Source organism: Parasteatoda tepidariorum, chromosome 5, assembly GCF_982258835.1.
Source record: "Parasteatoda tepidariorum strain Cologne lab strain chromosome 5, Ptep-v5.0, whole genome shotgun sequence".
NCBI classification, from domain to species: domain Eukaryota; kingdom Metazoa; phylum Arthropoda; class Arachnida; order Araneae; family Theridiidae; genus Parasteatoda; species Parasteatoda tepidariorum.
Window position 1 is genome coordinate 64000295 of NC_141759.1, and position 15292 is coordinate 64015586.

The following is a 15292-nucleotide window of genomic DNA, read 5'->3' on the forward strand; positions in this document are numbered from 1 at the left end:
TAGCAGAACTATAGTAATGTTAGGATTCTTAATTAATTTATCATATAATTGTTAAGCATCTTATACTGTTACGTTTTGCTTGTTTTTTTTGCTCTCTAACTATATGTTTGAGGCTTGGAATGTTAAAAACCTTACGAAGTTGCCTCAATCGTACCTAATATGCATTCCTAAATCGTGCCGTTATGATTTAAGAACAACGTATCAACTTCAACTACTGAACAGGTTGTTTCATGCCATTTAACACGTTCACGCCGGGTGTTGCGCTTGAAAGCGAGACGGAAAAGAGAAAATACTGGTAGAAGAACTATTTCAATATTAGATAATATTCGGGAGGAGTTAATCTATTCTCAACAATAACAATTCACTGTAAGGAAATTTATCACGGCGAAGAAGCAATTCAATATAAAAATTGCACCCGTTAAAAATAATTGGTAGTTATGGATTTTTATTATTCCCGGAAAAAAAAACTAAAAATTGAAATTTATTGGTTACCAGTTTTTACTCCTGTGCGCCGCCCGATGAGACAATCTAGCGTGACCCACCGGTGGGTCACCCCGGCGTGAACGTGTTAAACTGCACTTTAAATGTCGAAAAGTGACTTAGAGCTATTTCTAATTTTTAACCATTATCAAATCTCTCATCTCGTTAGTGAGACTTGTAATAAGACTGCTAAACCTTAAGAATAGTGTTTAAAATGAATAAACTATTCTTCGATATAAATTTTTAATTAAACTTATTTTTTTGTCGGAGAAAAATCTCAATTTATGCGTGAATCAATCAGATAGATACGAAATTATTCCAGTAAATTTAATATTCTTATGATGGGATTAATTTCCCTTATTCCAAAGAAGGAGAAAGTGGCGAAAAATATTTAAGTGATGAGCCTTCTAGTTATTTAAGTAGTGATGTTGTAATTATTGGTTAGTAATGTGATTTGATAGACCAGTTTGTCCTAGCGGCTTCATTGTTGAAAGCTTTATCCGAACCAATTTTCCATTTCTAAAGAATTAAAAAAGAAAGTTTATTGATCCCCCACCCCCTAAAAAAAGTAACGCAGTCTTAAAAAGTTAAACTTGAACTCTGGTGATCAAAATCATGGACACTGTCGGAATTTTTTATGTTTTTTAATTTTGTGCGCTTATAGAAAATCTCACGTTTCACAAAATGAAAATCTCGTTGATATCAATTTAAAGAGAATTAAATACTGAATTCTATCAAAAACCAAACGTGAAACGTAACAATTTCTGTAAAGATACCAAATTAAAAAGCATAAACATATAAATATTTCCAAAAGTATCCAGAATTTTCACCACTGGAAAACTGTTACTATACTTGTAACAGTTCAAAAGTTCAATCACATTTTTTATTCTGCTATTAAGTGCTTGTTTTATGTTACGCATGGTCTGCTTATTCACTTAATCATAAATACTCAATATTTTATGAGGATGGTATTTTTTAAGGAACAGGTAGAAAGGATTAGGTAACCCGTTTCTAAATTGCACAATTTGCAGACCCTATGAAAATAATTAATTTTCAGTACGTACAGCCTAAATATTAATTCTTAAAAAATATATATATATGTGGCAAAAGGAATATATTTCATGATTAAAATATTTCAAATGTCAGTGATCTGAGACTGAATAGAGTTTAAACGTGAAAATTGGTATGATTTAGGAAACTTTTCTTCACATGCTGTGGAAATTTAAAGTTTAGCGTATGAAAATAGAAGAAGTTCTTATGTTTGATAATATTGATAACATTATATCGATGCACGTATCAGTAAGCAAAGTCTGGATCTAGCTGTTTATATGAGCTTCGTTTATAGGACGAAGTATTCACACGTGTCTATACAATACAGACTGTTTCTGTAAAAAATGAAGGAAATAAAAAAAATGTAAAATTTTTCTGTGGTGTTCATCTATACACTACAGTGAAATAATTTTGTGTAAAATTTACTGCATTTGTGCAAAAATCTAAGAACACCTATTCTTTAAACTGAAATTATCACTCATTTAAATATCAGATTTATTTTTCTATAAAAATATTCTTTCCTTTTTATTTCTGCACAATTTAAAAATTTATAATTTTAGTAAATTTGGCATTTTAGCAAGATTTAAAATTTAAATGCGAGATCAGTGGCGCACGCAAGGGAGGGGTTTAGGGGTTTAAACACCCCCCTTGAGCTCAGACAAAATGGCAAAAATGAAAATTTTAGTAGAAATTATGCGGGCTATTATTTTTTAAGACTATATATTTTTATTTGCCTTATGCCTACTTTTTTTCCTCACGGTATTTCTCAGAATACTGAAAAAACATTTACTGTAATAGGGTTGTACTTTTGAAACCAAATTCATGTGATAATGTTACGGACTGGTTCCGTTCTGTCCTGCCAGTCGCGATAGTTTTCGAGACTGACTGGCATTCGCGAGGTCTTTACGCGATGATTCTGGAATCCTAGAATAGTGTAAATAATTTACTTTTCTTTTATCTTCAATTGTTTCTATTATTATGTACTAAATTGCGATTTTATTGTTATGTATAACCCAGACTAGAATTATGATTTTCAACTATTGTACGTTCTGAGATTTAACTTAATCCTCCAATTTATTTTTCTATTGCGATAAAAGAGCAGATATCCAACACTGGATAGGTACTCTGATAAAACTTGAATAGTTAGTTAGTGGAGTTAGTTAGTCGGGCTAAGAGTTATCTCTGCCGCTTGTCTTTCGGAGCTCGTCGCTAAATCTGTTTTGTCTTAACAAAAAGTTCATTCAATCGCCGAACCCGTCGTCGCCACTATTTCGACTAGTGAAGAAATCAGTAACAATACCATTGGTGATACTGTGCTCGTTGAAGTTATTCATTCCAGCTCGAAACTTTGAGATCGTAACATAGCGGATATTTCTGCGCCAATATGTATATATATATATATATATATATATATATATATATATATATATATATATATATATATATATATATATATATATATATATATATATATATATATATATATATATATATATATATATATATATATATATATATATATATATATATATATATATATATATATATATATATATATATATATATATATATATATATATATATATATATATATATATATATATATATATATATATATATATATATATATATATATATTTGCTGTTCTTGGATCTTTAGGATGTCAAAACGCAAGAATTTAACAATTTTTAATTACTTTGAGAAAAAATCACGACCTGAAATTAGTGAGTGACAGCATCTAGTACCAATGCAAGTTTTTCTGTTGTACGGAAATGTGATACTTCCGTTGAAGAAAACGTTTCTAGCATAACAAAATCTGATGAATGTGAAAGTGGCCCTCAAAGTGTTACTTCACACCCATATGACTTTTTTCAGAAGATATTACATTATGTTCTTAAATTTAAAAAATCAAATCAAAATTTAACTAAACAATGTTGTCTAAATAAAAAGTTAAAATTGTCTAGCTGTCTAAATTAGGGAAATACATAATAGTGCTTTATTACATATTCGAATTTCTTTTAGTAGTTCCAGAAAATTATGAACACCCCCCTTGAAAAAATTCTGCGTACGCCACTGTGCGAGATAGTATATAATTATTGATTTCAACGGCTCCAAAAGCTTTAAAATGGGGCTTTGTATTGCTCTCAAATCACTGAACTGGTGCTCTACATTGCAAAAAATTCTGGATCAAATTATTTTTGGGTACATCATCCGTAAAATCCATTTTTCTCATAGAATATTATAAAAAGTATCAGCGCCCTGAGTGCCGGTACATTTTACCATAATTTGATATATTTTTTGCAGTGTAGATTGCTCCGAAATCAATGAAAGTCTCTGCCAATTTGTAACACATACAAAATCATAAACTTAAAAAGACTTAGTTTCCAATTGAAATACCAGATGTAGTGAAATTAATGATTTAATGTTTTGAAAAGTACTAAAGTGATGTTCTGAATTGCTCCGAAAACATTTAATTAGTGCCCTAAATAGTTCCAAATTACAGAGATAACGCAAATTGTCACAGATGATCTCTGACGGGCTACAAAATTTAATACAGTTGTCTGGATCAGTGGTTTTAAAATAGAGTTCCACAGTACCTTAGGGTTCCGTGAAGGAGTTAAAGGGGTTCTGTTAATTAGGAATTTTTTTAAACAGTATTTTTTAACGATTTTGAAACCTTTTGTAATTATTAACGGAAACTTTTAGATTCAGTTAAAAATCCATTTTTCATCTCAATCCATTTTCATTTTAGTTGTCTCCATGAAATTATTCATAGTAAAATACCAGTAAAAAGACGTGACAATATTTTTAAAAAAAATTTATATTAATTAATTATAGAAATTATTATTTTTCAAAAATTAAGCTAGCATTTCCCATAAACCTTTTCAAATCGAATTTCTTAATATAGAAATATGTTTCGCTAATAACCATTTTTAGTACTTCTAGCAGTTCTTGTTTTTAAGTTTTCATTCAATCGAAAACCATAATTCGGCTTATTAAGTTTCATCTTATGGATAGACCCCAAAAACAAATTCATTACTAGAGTATATTCAGCTTTAAGACTGTGAATTAAACGGTCGGATATAAAACATAATTTAAGATACATAACAAAAACGTAATGGTATAACGAAGAAAAAATCTCTTATTGTTATTTTATTACCGTCGTTGAGCAGCCGAACCAATTTTGAATTTACGTCTATTATGTTCAATTCCGTAACCTTGAAATTTAGAATCCAATCCAGAAGACAAGGGAACTCTTGAATCAAGTATTGGGAGAAATTTGCTTTCGTGGGGGACTTTTCGATGGCACTAACCTGCATTTGCTTTTTATGGAGGGAAAAAACACGAAAACCACCCATGGTTAGCCTGGCAGCAAGGAGACTTTAACCCATGATCCTTCTACCACTGAGGATATTTCACGTCAACACTGTAGTCAGCGCGAGCCGGGTGCGGGATTTGTATCAACCAACCCTCTCAATCCTCCGATTAAATATTTTCAAAATATCATAAACTTTCATTGGTTAATAAGTTTACAATTGTCCTTATATACTTTATTTACCTTTAAAAAAAAGATCATTTAGGGTTCCATTGCCGAAAAAAATTGGAAACTGTTGGTATAATTAACTAGCTAAATTGCAAATAGTAAATGAAAAGAATATTATATGAGTATTTTAAAGTGTGAAAAATATTCGTAATGATATTTCAAAGATTTCATTGATGTTATCCTTCCATAAAACATGAGTCAACGCTATATTATTATTTTTTTATTGGACTAAACATATTTTCCCAATATTCAAGTATGCAAATATTTAATGTTTTGAGAATTTTAACAAACATTAAAATATGCAAAATAATAATAAAAAGCAAACTTACTTTCGTTCCTATGCTAGCCATTTTATCGGTATCCAATTACTATAATTTCACCCGTAAAAGTCATCACAGAAAATGAAAGGAAAGGCTTGTTTGCGTCCTCATTCTTGGTTATAAATTAGACCTGAATTTGACCTGAAGAAGGCGGGGAATTGAAGTAATTATGCCAAAAGCGTCTTATTAAAGTATTTGACCTTTGAGTAGTTTTAAAAGTTAATTTAACTTAGTAAAGTTAAGGGATTAGATTTACAGTAATATTTAATATTTAAAGATGGATTAAAATATTTTCATTGCGGCTATCCTCAGAACGTTTGACCTTCTTCGATCCGGTTTTGTTGCTTCACTTGATAATGTTTAAAAAAACAACAAAAAAACTTTTTTCTTCTCTTTTTACTGACAACAAAGGAAAAATTTGTAAAAAATACATCAATCAGTTTTCTTTATATTTTGACGAAGCATCACTCTTCAAAATCCAAAATTATTAAAAATTGAAAAATTACGATGTTTAATTTCCTTCAAAAGACTTTATACCTGTTAGGAATACTAACTAAGCATATTGGAGGACAGTAAATTTGAGTTATTTTTAAATTACTAATAAATAACAAATTATTAACTATTCTTAAAAGTAGAATCATTGCACGAGTAAAAATTATGTATATTATTGGAGTAGTGGCCGTTGAATTTGCAACACTTGCCACTCCAACATTGTTTATTTGAAGTTTCTTTCCTTTAGCTATTAAATTATTAAGTAATATTTCATACTTAGTTGTAACATCAAAGTTAAGAAGTTGCGTGATATATTATCTAATTATTTTTCGAAAGATTAAGTTTTTTTTTCAATATTTGGATGTTGATAAGATTTTATACTTTTTTTAAAAATATAAATGTAGCAAAAACGTCACGTGTCCAGTAATTGCGCAACAGAAAATGTTATACATTGAATTTTTAATTTTTTAAAATTTATTTTGAGTAAAAATATAAATATATGTTTCAATACTTTTCGCCATTAATTGCGTTAAAAAGTTTCTAAAGTTACAATTTTACCCTTTTCTAAAAAAAAAAGTTTTTCAAAAGATGAAAAATCATTAATTTCGTTATAGCATTTAATTCAGTTACTAGTAACTGTTTATGATATGTATTGCTTTAAAATTTTGCAGATAACGCTGACAAAATGATTCTATAAAATTATATTTAAAATATTAATATCATTTAAAATTTAACAAAATAAAAATAATTAAATTAAATAAAGAATATTATAATTATTATATATTAAAATGAGCAAAAGTATATGTTTTACTTAAATCTCGGTACTTAATATTTATTTTGTTATTTAAAATGTATCTCGCTGGTCACGTTACAGTGTTATACCATAAAAATCATTACCATTTTATATTTTTAAAGAACTGTTTTTTTTGTTGTAAATATTATGCACAAAATAAAGTAATTTAAAAATTATTACTTTTCTATTAATATTGTATTGCTGTAAATATTTTCTTAATTAATAAATATTGCTATGAAATTATTATTATTTTATAACAAAAATACAATAAGAACTTGACTTTTTAAAAATAGTCATTATTTTTTTAAATTCATTTTGCTAATCGACTATATAATAATTACGATTTTTTGAAAAAGAAAATTCGGCTAAGTAGTTAGCATTTCCACGGAGAGTTTTATTATAATTTAGTTTCAAAAGGTAGAAAGTAATTTATTTCTCATTAATTATTCTTTGATAATATTTCATTGCGTAAATCTCAAAGATTGCAAAATGTCTTGACGTCATAAAACACACACGCAAAAGAATCGTAAACCTTCGGGCAATCAGCGATCAAAATTACCTTCGAGTCACTGGGTCAACGATTATAGTCTGTATTTACAAAGCTTAAAAGGTCAACCACTTTTTTTTATGAAAAAGGGGGGATGTGATCATTAACTTTATTGAATAGCTGAAATCGTAGAAAAAAGTCTATTGTTAATGTATTTCATAAAGATAGAAGCGTTTGATTCTTTGAATTTTATTCCGATCAAAGCTTAATGCCAACTTGTTTTGTGATTTGAGGAAGGGTGTTAAGAAATTATAAGATCATAACAAATTGCTGCATTTCTGAATAAGATAGATTGTTGAAAACTGTGTGTTTGAAATTGATCCTGAAACACTTATAGTCTTTTTTCCTCGGAAAAATTAATAAAGATATTTTTTAGGCAAAAATCTCTTTTACGTTTATTATAAATGATACCTTAAAACCTTCCCTATTTTAATCTGAACGCTTCTCGTTTTTTTGAGGGAAATGGGGGTGCCTTGAGGTGAGAAATTGAATTTCTATTCTTGTGTGAAATTCAAGTGAGGCCTATTTTAGGATGTATTATGACTAATGGAATTATCAAAATGATCGTAATACTTATAGTTTGATTAATAGCTTAGGAGTTACAAGTGTTTATGTACAAAAAGTACATTTTTGCAATGGTACCTACTTAAGCATCAGACATAGCTAGCTAGACAAGTGAAGTATGGTTTCCTATGTAGGTTTTAAGCTTGTAAGAATGAAACTACACACAAGATACATAACAAATAGTTCAAAATGTGTAAACGTTTTTGCATATAATAAAAATACTACTTTTGACACGTACCAAAAAAGCTGACCACCCTGAATAATTTGAGTGAAATTGATCGAATAATTCCTGCAAAATCATTAAGAAATCATAAAAATACGACTTTTTTAAAAATCGATTTCACTCAAATTTTGTATTTTGCTATGTAAAATTACCTTCTTTAAAATGAAGTAAAAAATTTTAAACCTTACAATTCAAAATTTTTTCGACAATTATTAAATAAAATAATAAAAAGATATAAATATTTACTTTAAGTTACTTTTCGCATAAAATTATTGTTGGATAAACGAATTTAATAATTGTGTGCAAAAAACTTTAAATTCGCTTCAAAAGTTCTCGAAACATGGTGTAATATGCGAAGAGTAAAATTAACATTAAGTGGTTCAAAGTCACGATCGCACTTCCTAGATTGCGGCTACGCCTTCTAGTTTGGGGGTCAAAAATCCAAAGCCGTCGGAAAAAAAAATGTAGATTTATTTAGCGAAAGTGCATTTTGGTGTCTTTTGTAACTTAAAACATCGTCTGCGTTAATTAATAAACCATTAAAATTGATCCCCAGAACGTAAAAATCCAATGATTAGATCAAAACCTATTTAGGGTAGTTCTCTTTTTGCGCCCTGTTTATTTTACTTTGCTGTTCAGAAACTATTTGACCTTGTAAAGTTTATTTTCCCTCTTAAGGAAAATTCTATTTCCCCCCCTCAAACAGCCTCCAGTTTCCTCGAAAACAGGGAGAGGCGTATAAAGTAGAGTGGGAGAGTTTTTTTTAAGTATCATTTATAATGACAAAGCTTTTTGTCAAAAATATATCTTGAAAGTTAATTTTTTGAGAGAAACACCTCATTTTCAGCTATAATTTCAGGACTATTCATTTCCCAAACAAATGTAAGTTTTTTTTTAAAGTCAATTAATTTAAAAAAAAATGAATAAGGCATTAAAAAAATAGCTTTTTTCAACATGAAAAACTTTGTAGAAGAATCTAAGAGTCCGTTTTTTGAAAAAATTAAGATTTCTCATCGAAAAAACATACATCAATTTTATTTAACTGAAAAAAAAAATTTCGCCACATTTTTAAAATTCGCTGATGAAGGTACTAAGACACAATTTTTGAATGATTTCGGAGTCTAAAATGGTTAAGCATATTTAGCAACATAAATTAAAATGTCAAGAGTAGCAAATTAAAATGTCAAGAGTACAGACGCTGATTTTAAAGGATAGTTAGTAATTAAAAGCATTCACCAACTGAAAGTTTGGGTCAGAGAATGAGAATACGCACGCTAGCAAATTCCCAGTAAGCCTTGTATTAAACCGCCAAATTTTAACTAAATCTCGCCAAGTGTTCATAAGTTATCAATATTTCTTTTCAAAAAGGTCAATAATCGTCACTCTGTATCTTGTTTAAAAAAGTGTTCTTAAATTTTAATTCACAATATCATATATTAAAAGAGATGACTCAAACAAAAAAATAACGATTTGGAAGAAAAATAGTTATGAAACCGCATGATGATCGACAGAATTCTTCACAGTTAACTAACAACAGTTTTTCGAATCTAGAAATTTTTTCACGTTTCTGTACGAAAACAACGAGTGGGAAAATTTTTGATCAGTCTTAAATCAAACATGAAAAAGCTGTTACTCCAGTGACAGACTCAACAACACACAGTTTCTGTTCAGGCTATGTTCTTTACTTTGCTTTTTCCGGCAAAAAAATATTTTCTGTTATAGAAATTATTTTCACTAAAAGTTAAAAAAAAACTCTGAATAGTATTTACTTTTTTCTCATCTACGATACTTCTACCAAGCCAATTAAATACCAATTAAATACTCAATTAAATCTCAATTTCCGTGTCGAAATATTAAGAAAAGAAAATTTTTTAAAAGCAGCAAATCTTTTGTCTAGGCATAAAATTCTTTTAAACAAGGCTGTTTGGTAATCATAAGTCCATTTTAATTACCAATTAAACATGTGCCAGTTAAAATTATTTTTACTTCTTAATGTAAATACTCATTTTACTTGGTTATGCTGTTTTTCAATAATACCATTAAAATTAATTGTAGTTACTATTATTATTTTTCCTTTAAAATCTGCGTATTCTTTTAAGTAAGTTAAAAAAGCAATTCGTAACAGTAAGAGTTCGTTTCGTTGTGGTCAAAACTCCTTACTCCTTTTAACTTCATTTTTATATATAAATTTGATTTTCGATTGCACGATTTTAAATTTTGAGATACTTTAAATTCTACTTATTAAAAAAGTCTGATCAGCTTGTAACAAGAGACATCTATTAAATAATAAAAATCGTACGATTTTGCATTATTATTTTCTTTTATTTTTACAGATTAGTATACAAAAGTTCTTTTATCAATGTCAAACAAAGTTGATATTTCAATTACCGAAGCTCTTGACACAAATGATGAATACACGAAGCTCTCTCATATAACAAAGACGTTCACAATTTCAACGTAACAAAATAGTTTAAAAACAGTGACATGAAAAAAATATAAATTCAGTTAAATGATCCGACTAACTTTTGTACGTCATATTTGTTTGCTTAACTCAACTTCATTTTAATAAAGATTGCAGGACTAAAATTTTTTAAAATCAAACTAAAGCTGCCTCTAATCATTATTTGCAGCCCTACATTTGGTCCTTTGAAAACACCAAGTATAAATCATGTATTTTAGCAGGCATAGAAGCTATAATACGAGGAAATAATCACTTCAGTTAACATGTTTTGCCAAAAGTCTCAATTTTTTACATTTTGGAATGTGTAAAACCTTTAGAACTGGTTTTTAATTTTGATCAAAATTAATCTAATTTGAAATTGCAAAATGAGTAGTTTTTTAAAGCATTACTTTTTTCTTACACAAAATCAGAAATTTTGAAGAGTATTGAATCATAAAGAGTATTGAACCATGGTTAAAATTTGATACAACTTTATCATACTTTTAAGTTGGATTTTACTATCGAACTTCTTTAACTTGATTTTTTAACTAACTTCAAACGGCGATATTGTCAACTTCAAATGGTTATATGGTTAACTTCAAATGATGTTATGCTTCAGTTTAATACATTATCAAGGATGCAGTAAATTCTAACCACCTTATGAACTACCGACATAAAGTGCATTTTAGGCTTAACTGATTTATTTTGTAATTGAAATTTGCAGGCATAAGAAAAAGACAATCAGACAGGCGATATCAGAGTGACGTCAACACCTCTTTGTAGCCTCACCTAATACTTCTGCACACAATTTTCAGTCTGTAATAGGACAAGGACTTCTCCAACCACCGAAAACCTTGTCCAGTTCCATTGCAGCTGCTAATGTCAAATGATCTCGCATCCGTCCACTTATTGCCTGTATTCCTATAGGCAGCCCATTGACTAGACCAGTAGGTATTTGTGAGGATGGAAAACCGAGGATGCTGAAGATACACGTGTATCCAATGTTGGGGTACTTAGGAACAGTCATGAGGTAATGAGGAGGGGGTTCAGGATGAGTAGGTAGCAACAAGATAGCGTCGTCCACGAAGATCTCTTGAAATTTTCTTTCTATGGCTTCATAGATTCTTAGACATTCGTAATAATACTCGTCCTTTTCTCTTCTGTCTACCATTGCAAAATAGATGGCTGGGAGTGTGTGATTTGAACGTCCTAAGAAAACCTTGAAGAGTTCCCGCCATAGATCAACTTTGCCAGTTTTGTATTCAAGTAAGCATTTGAAGGGAGGGACTCCAGTTTCTAATAGTTTGCATTCCCATACATCAAAGGCGTATCTCAATTCGTCCATTTTAAAAGGGATTGCTTTTATACCATATTCCTTTTCGAAATGGTGTGCAGCCTGTAACAAACAATAACTATTTATTTAAGGCAATACATTTTCATTCAGTTATATATATATATTTGTTAAAGTAGTTGGGAAAGCAAGCATGAGTCTTTAAGATATATTTCTATTTGCTTTAAAAATATAAGCTTATTGCACTGGAGCAGTGGTTCCCAAATGCTGTTTTGCTTAAGACTCAAAACAGTTCCGACAGTTTAAACTCGTTAAATCAGTAATGATTTTTGAAAACTGTAATTATATTTAAATTCAAACAACAAACCATCATTTGTTTGATTTCGATATTTTAGTTAGTTACATGAAATTATTTTAGTAAAATAACGATAAAAAAGAACTAACAATTGTTTTTGAAAAAAATATTTCTTCCAATAACAATATATTGAATAAATTATGAAAATGATATGCATTTATAAAAGATTGAATCAATATTTCTGATGAACATTCTCAATGTTTATAACAGTTCTTTTTCGAAAATTATAATTCAGCGTACTTAATTCATTTTCAGTTTATGCTTACACCAAGAACAAACTCAGAACTAGACTAAATGCCACTCCAGGCCTGCAAATTTAACCGTTTGACATAAAACTTATAAGTTTAAGTCTGTTATGGGTTTTGTTTGGTTAGTGAATTTATGGTACTTGAGGTTCGGACAAAAAATGCTCGATCGTTCAGCGTTCCGTACTCGAAAAGAAGTGGGAAAAGAGTATAGGAACACTTTTATTAATGGAAAATGATTTTAATATTTTTTTGAAATTTAAACTATACAATATAAGAATTAACATGTTTTACTATTCATGTCTCGAAAACTAATACATAAGATTCTAACGAGCAAAATTATTTAACAGTCGTTAGTTGTATAGTATATTATTATACATTTCCTTTTGAATGTCTCTAGAGTGCTTCGAAAAGACGATAGTAGGGTATACTTTGTGCTGTTTGTAAATAAAGCAAAACGTAAATAAAGACAAAACAGGAATATATTTTTTATATTAGTGCGTTTCGACACAGTGAGATTCTTGTTGATAAGATTCTGTGTCATTATTTGTGCCTTATTCACATTTTTTAGTTTTGTCTGCAGTGTTTATTTAAATACTGAAGAAAATTTGTACTTTATTCAGTGTTCAAAAATTAAAAAAGAAGTCAAAATAAAAATAATATTTTTAAAAACCACGTTTTTGTAGTGGAGAATAATAATTAAAAAACAAAAATTTGAAAATTGAAAAACGTGGGGCGCATGAAATACATAACAGTAACAGTGCTCATGAGAATATGTGTATGTATATCTGTTATTGTATCTGAATGTGGATGTATATGTGGTTGTGCATGTGTATGAGTAAGAAAATGTGTATATGTATGTGTATATATACTGTTATGTATTTCATGCACCCCACGTTTTTCATTTTTCAGATTTTTGTTTTTTAATTATAATTCTCATGCAAATTAAAAATTTATTTTTATTTTGATCTTTTTTTGTATTCACTTTCAAAATCTCAATTTTTTCACTCACTGTACCTGTCAGCCTTTCAACTGACACGTGACACTAATTTGAAATAATCAAATCGACAACAAAAAACAATCGCGAAAATATTAATTTTTCTTTAATTTTATTTCACTTTTTATGTCTTTTTTCTCTTCATTTTCATGCATTGTCATCCAATTCTGAACTATGTGCCAAATTTGAAGTCTGCAGCTAGTCGAGAAGTTAGTTTAAAATCGATTGCAAAATTCCCCCGGGACAGACATACACAAAGACAAGTTGATATAAACGTGGTAAAAATAGGACAAAAAACCTACAACGTTAAACAGGGTTTCTTTAACAAATTTTAGATGACACACCAAGGGATAATAGTTTATTGATCTTAGAGTAATAGAAAAGGTTTAAAAATCCTAAATAAAACGAAAAAATCAATAATTTTTCAATCTATCGTATTTGAGTTATTACATTTCGGATACCTGAAAATTTTGCATGATGAAAATTATCAATGTAAAATCATTTAGGAATCTACAATATTACTTACTTTTCTGACAGCATTTTTTATGGGTGAAATAGATTTCAGTAAAATGCCAGGATATTCCTCCATGTAGTATATTTTAACTTTACTGAAATCAACCTGGAAAGAGATGTAAAAATTTAGTTTATTAATTTCTATTCTGTTGAATAAGATGGAGTCATTATAATACAAGCATTGTCATTTTAACAATCTAAGAACAAAACGCTTAATGATTTTTATGGTTAATTTTCATGGTTGGATTTCTGACTTCCAAAATATAGAAGATAACCGCAATCTGGAAAATGTGGTTCCCACAGTTTAGTCAGGAATGTGATCCAAAGTTTGGACACCTTAATATTATTTCTACTTCTTGAGTATTTCTCCATATCTCTTAAATTTTTTAAGAGAATTGAAAATTTTTTGCTCACAATAATAAAATTTGCTTATCCAAAGATAGTTCCATGTAAAAAATAACTTTTAGTACATATTTATTATTTTTTACTATTTATTTATAAATAATTGAAAAAATTTCAAACTGAAAGTATGCAATTTTTTGCATAATTTTTAAGTATGTAATTTTATACAAGAATTATAGAATAATTTTGATACAAGAGAGCGAAATTGGTCGAACAGTTACCGAGAAATCGAAAATTCAAAATACGACTTTCTTAAAATTTGATTTCTCAGGAACTATTCAATCATTTTCGCTTAAATTTTGTATTTTGCCATGTAAAATTACGTTTTAAAAATGATGTAAAAATTGTATAATTTACAATTTGAATTCTTTCAATTATTTATAAATAAAATAGTAAAAAGTAATAAATATTTACTTAAATTATTTTCTGCATAGAATTATCTTGGGATAAACGAATTTTACAATTATATGTGCACAAAATTTTCAACTCTCTTAAAAAGTTCTCGAGATATGGCGAAATACACCACAAGTAGTATCAATACTAAGGGGTCCAATTCTGGACAGCTCTTCTGGCTAAATTAACATCATATTTTCCAGATTGTGGCTATGTTCCATATTTTGGTGGTAAAAAATCTGAATCCGTCGATGAAAAGGTATAGTTGTTTAGAGAAAGAATGTTTTTGTGTCTGATTTAGTAACTTAAAATATCCTCTACACTAATTAGAATATTAAAGATTAGCCCCTCGAGCCATTGAGATTGAGTCCTAAAACATGAAGATCCGATCATTAGATCAAAAGTTAATTATTGGGGTCTGCCCCGTGGCGACTTTCAATTTTTGTATGCCATTGTAAGTTAATAATCAGTACTCAATCTAAAGTTTTGTTTCTCAATGCCCACTTGGGGAATGACCTTTCGTCAATGCAGGCATCTGAAGGGCAGATTTGTTGGCCACTCTTTCAGTGGCACCATATTAGATGGACCAACGTTGCTTCCACAGTAAGGACATATCGTACCGAGAATGAACGAACATCAATGC

General features: G+C 29.0%; 2 protein-coding genes across 5 annotated transcripts in view; both read right to left on the bottom strand.

The window, feature by feature from the left end:
* LOC147809425 (fatty-acid amide hydrolase 2-like) overlaps positions 1-5723 on the bottom strand; it is a 29443-nt gene extending 23720 nt beyond the window's left edge. Inside the window, exon 1 of the mRNA XM_087164094.1 lies at positions 5404-5723. Coding sequence (XP_087020220.1) covers positions 5404-5424 — 21 coding nt within the window. The 5' untranslated portion in view covers positions 5425-5723. The remainder of the gene's footprint in view (positions 1-5403) is intronic.
* A 4591-nt stretch (positions 5724-10314) lies between these two features.
* Positions 10315-15292, bottom strand: part of LOC107438936 (fatty-acid amide hydrolase 2-A) — a 34927-nt gene continuing 29949 nt past the window's right edge. For all 4 annotated transcript variants that reach the window (XM_016051357.4, XM_016051360.5, XM_071184894.2 and 1 more), the window contains 2 exons: positions 13868-13960; positions 10315-11849 (listed from right to left, as the gene is read on the bottom strand). In XM_016051357.4, coding sequence (XP_015906843.2) covers positions 11265-11849; positions 13868-13960 — 678 coding nt within the window. In that variant the 3' untranslated portion in view covers positions 10315-11264. The remainder of the gene's footprint in view (positions 11850-13867; positions 13961-15292) is intronic.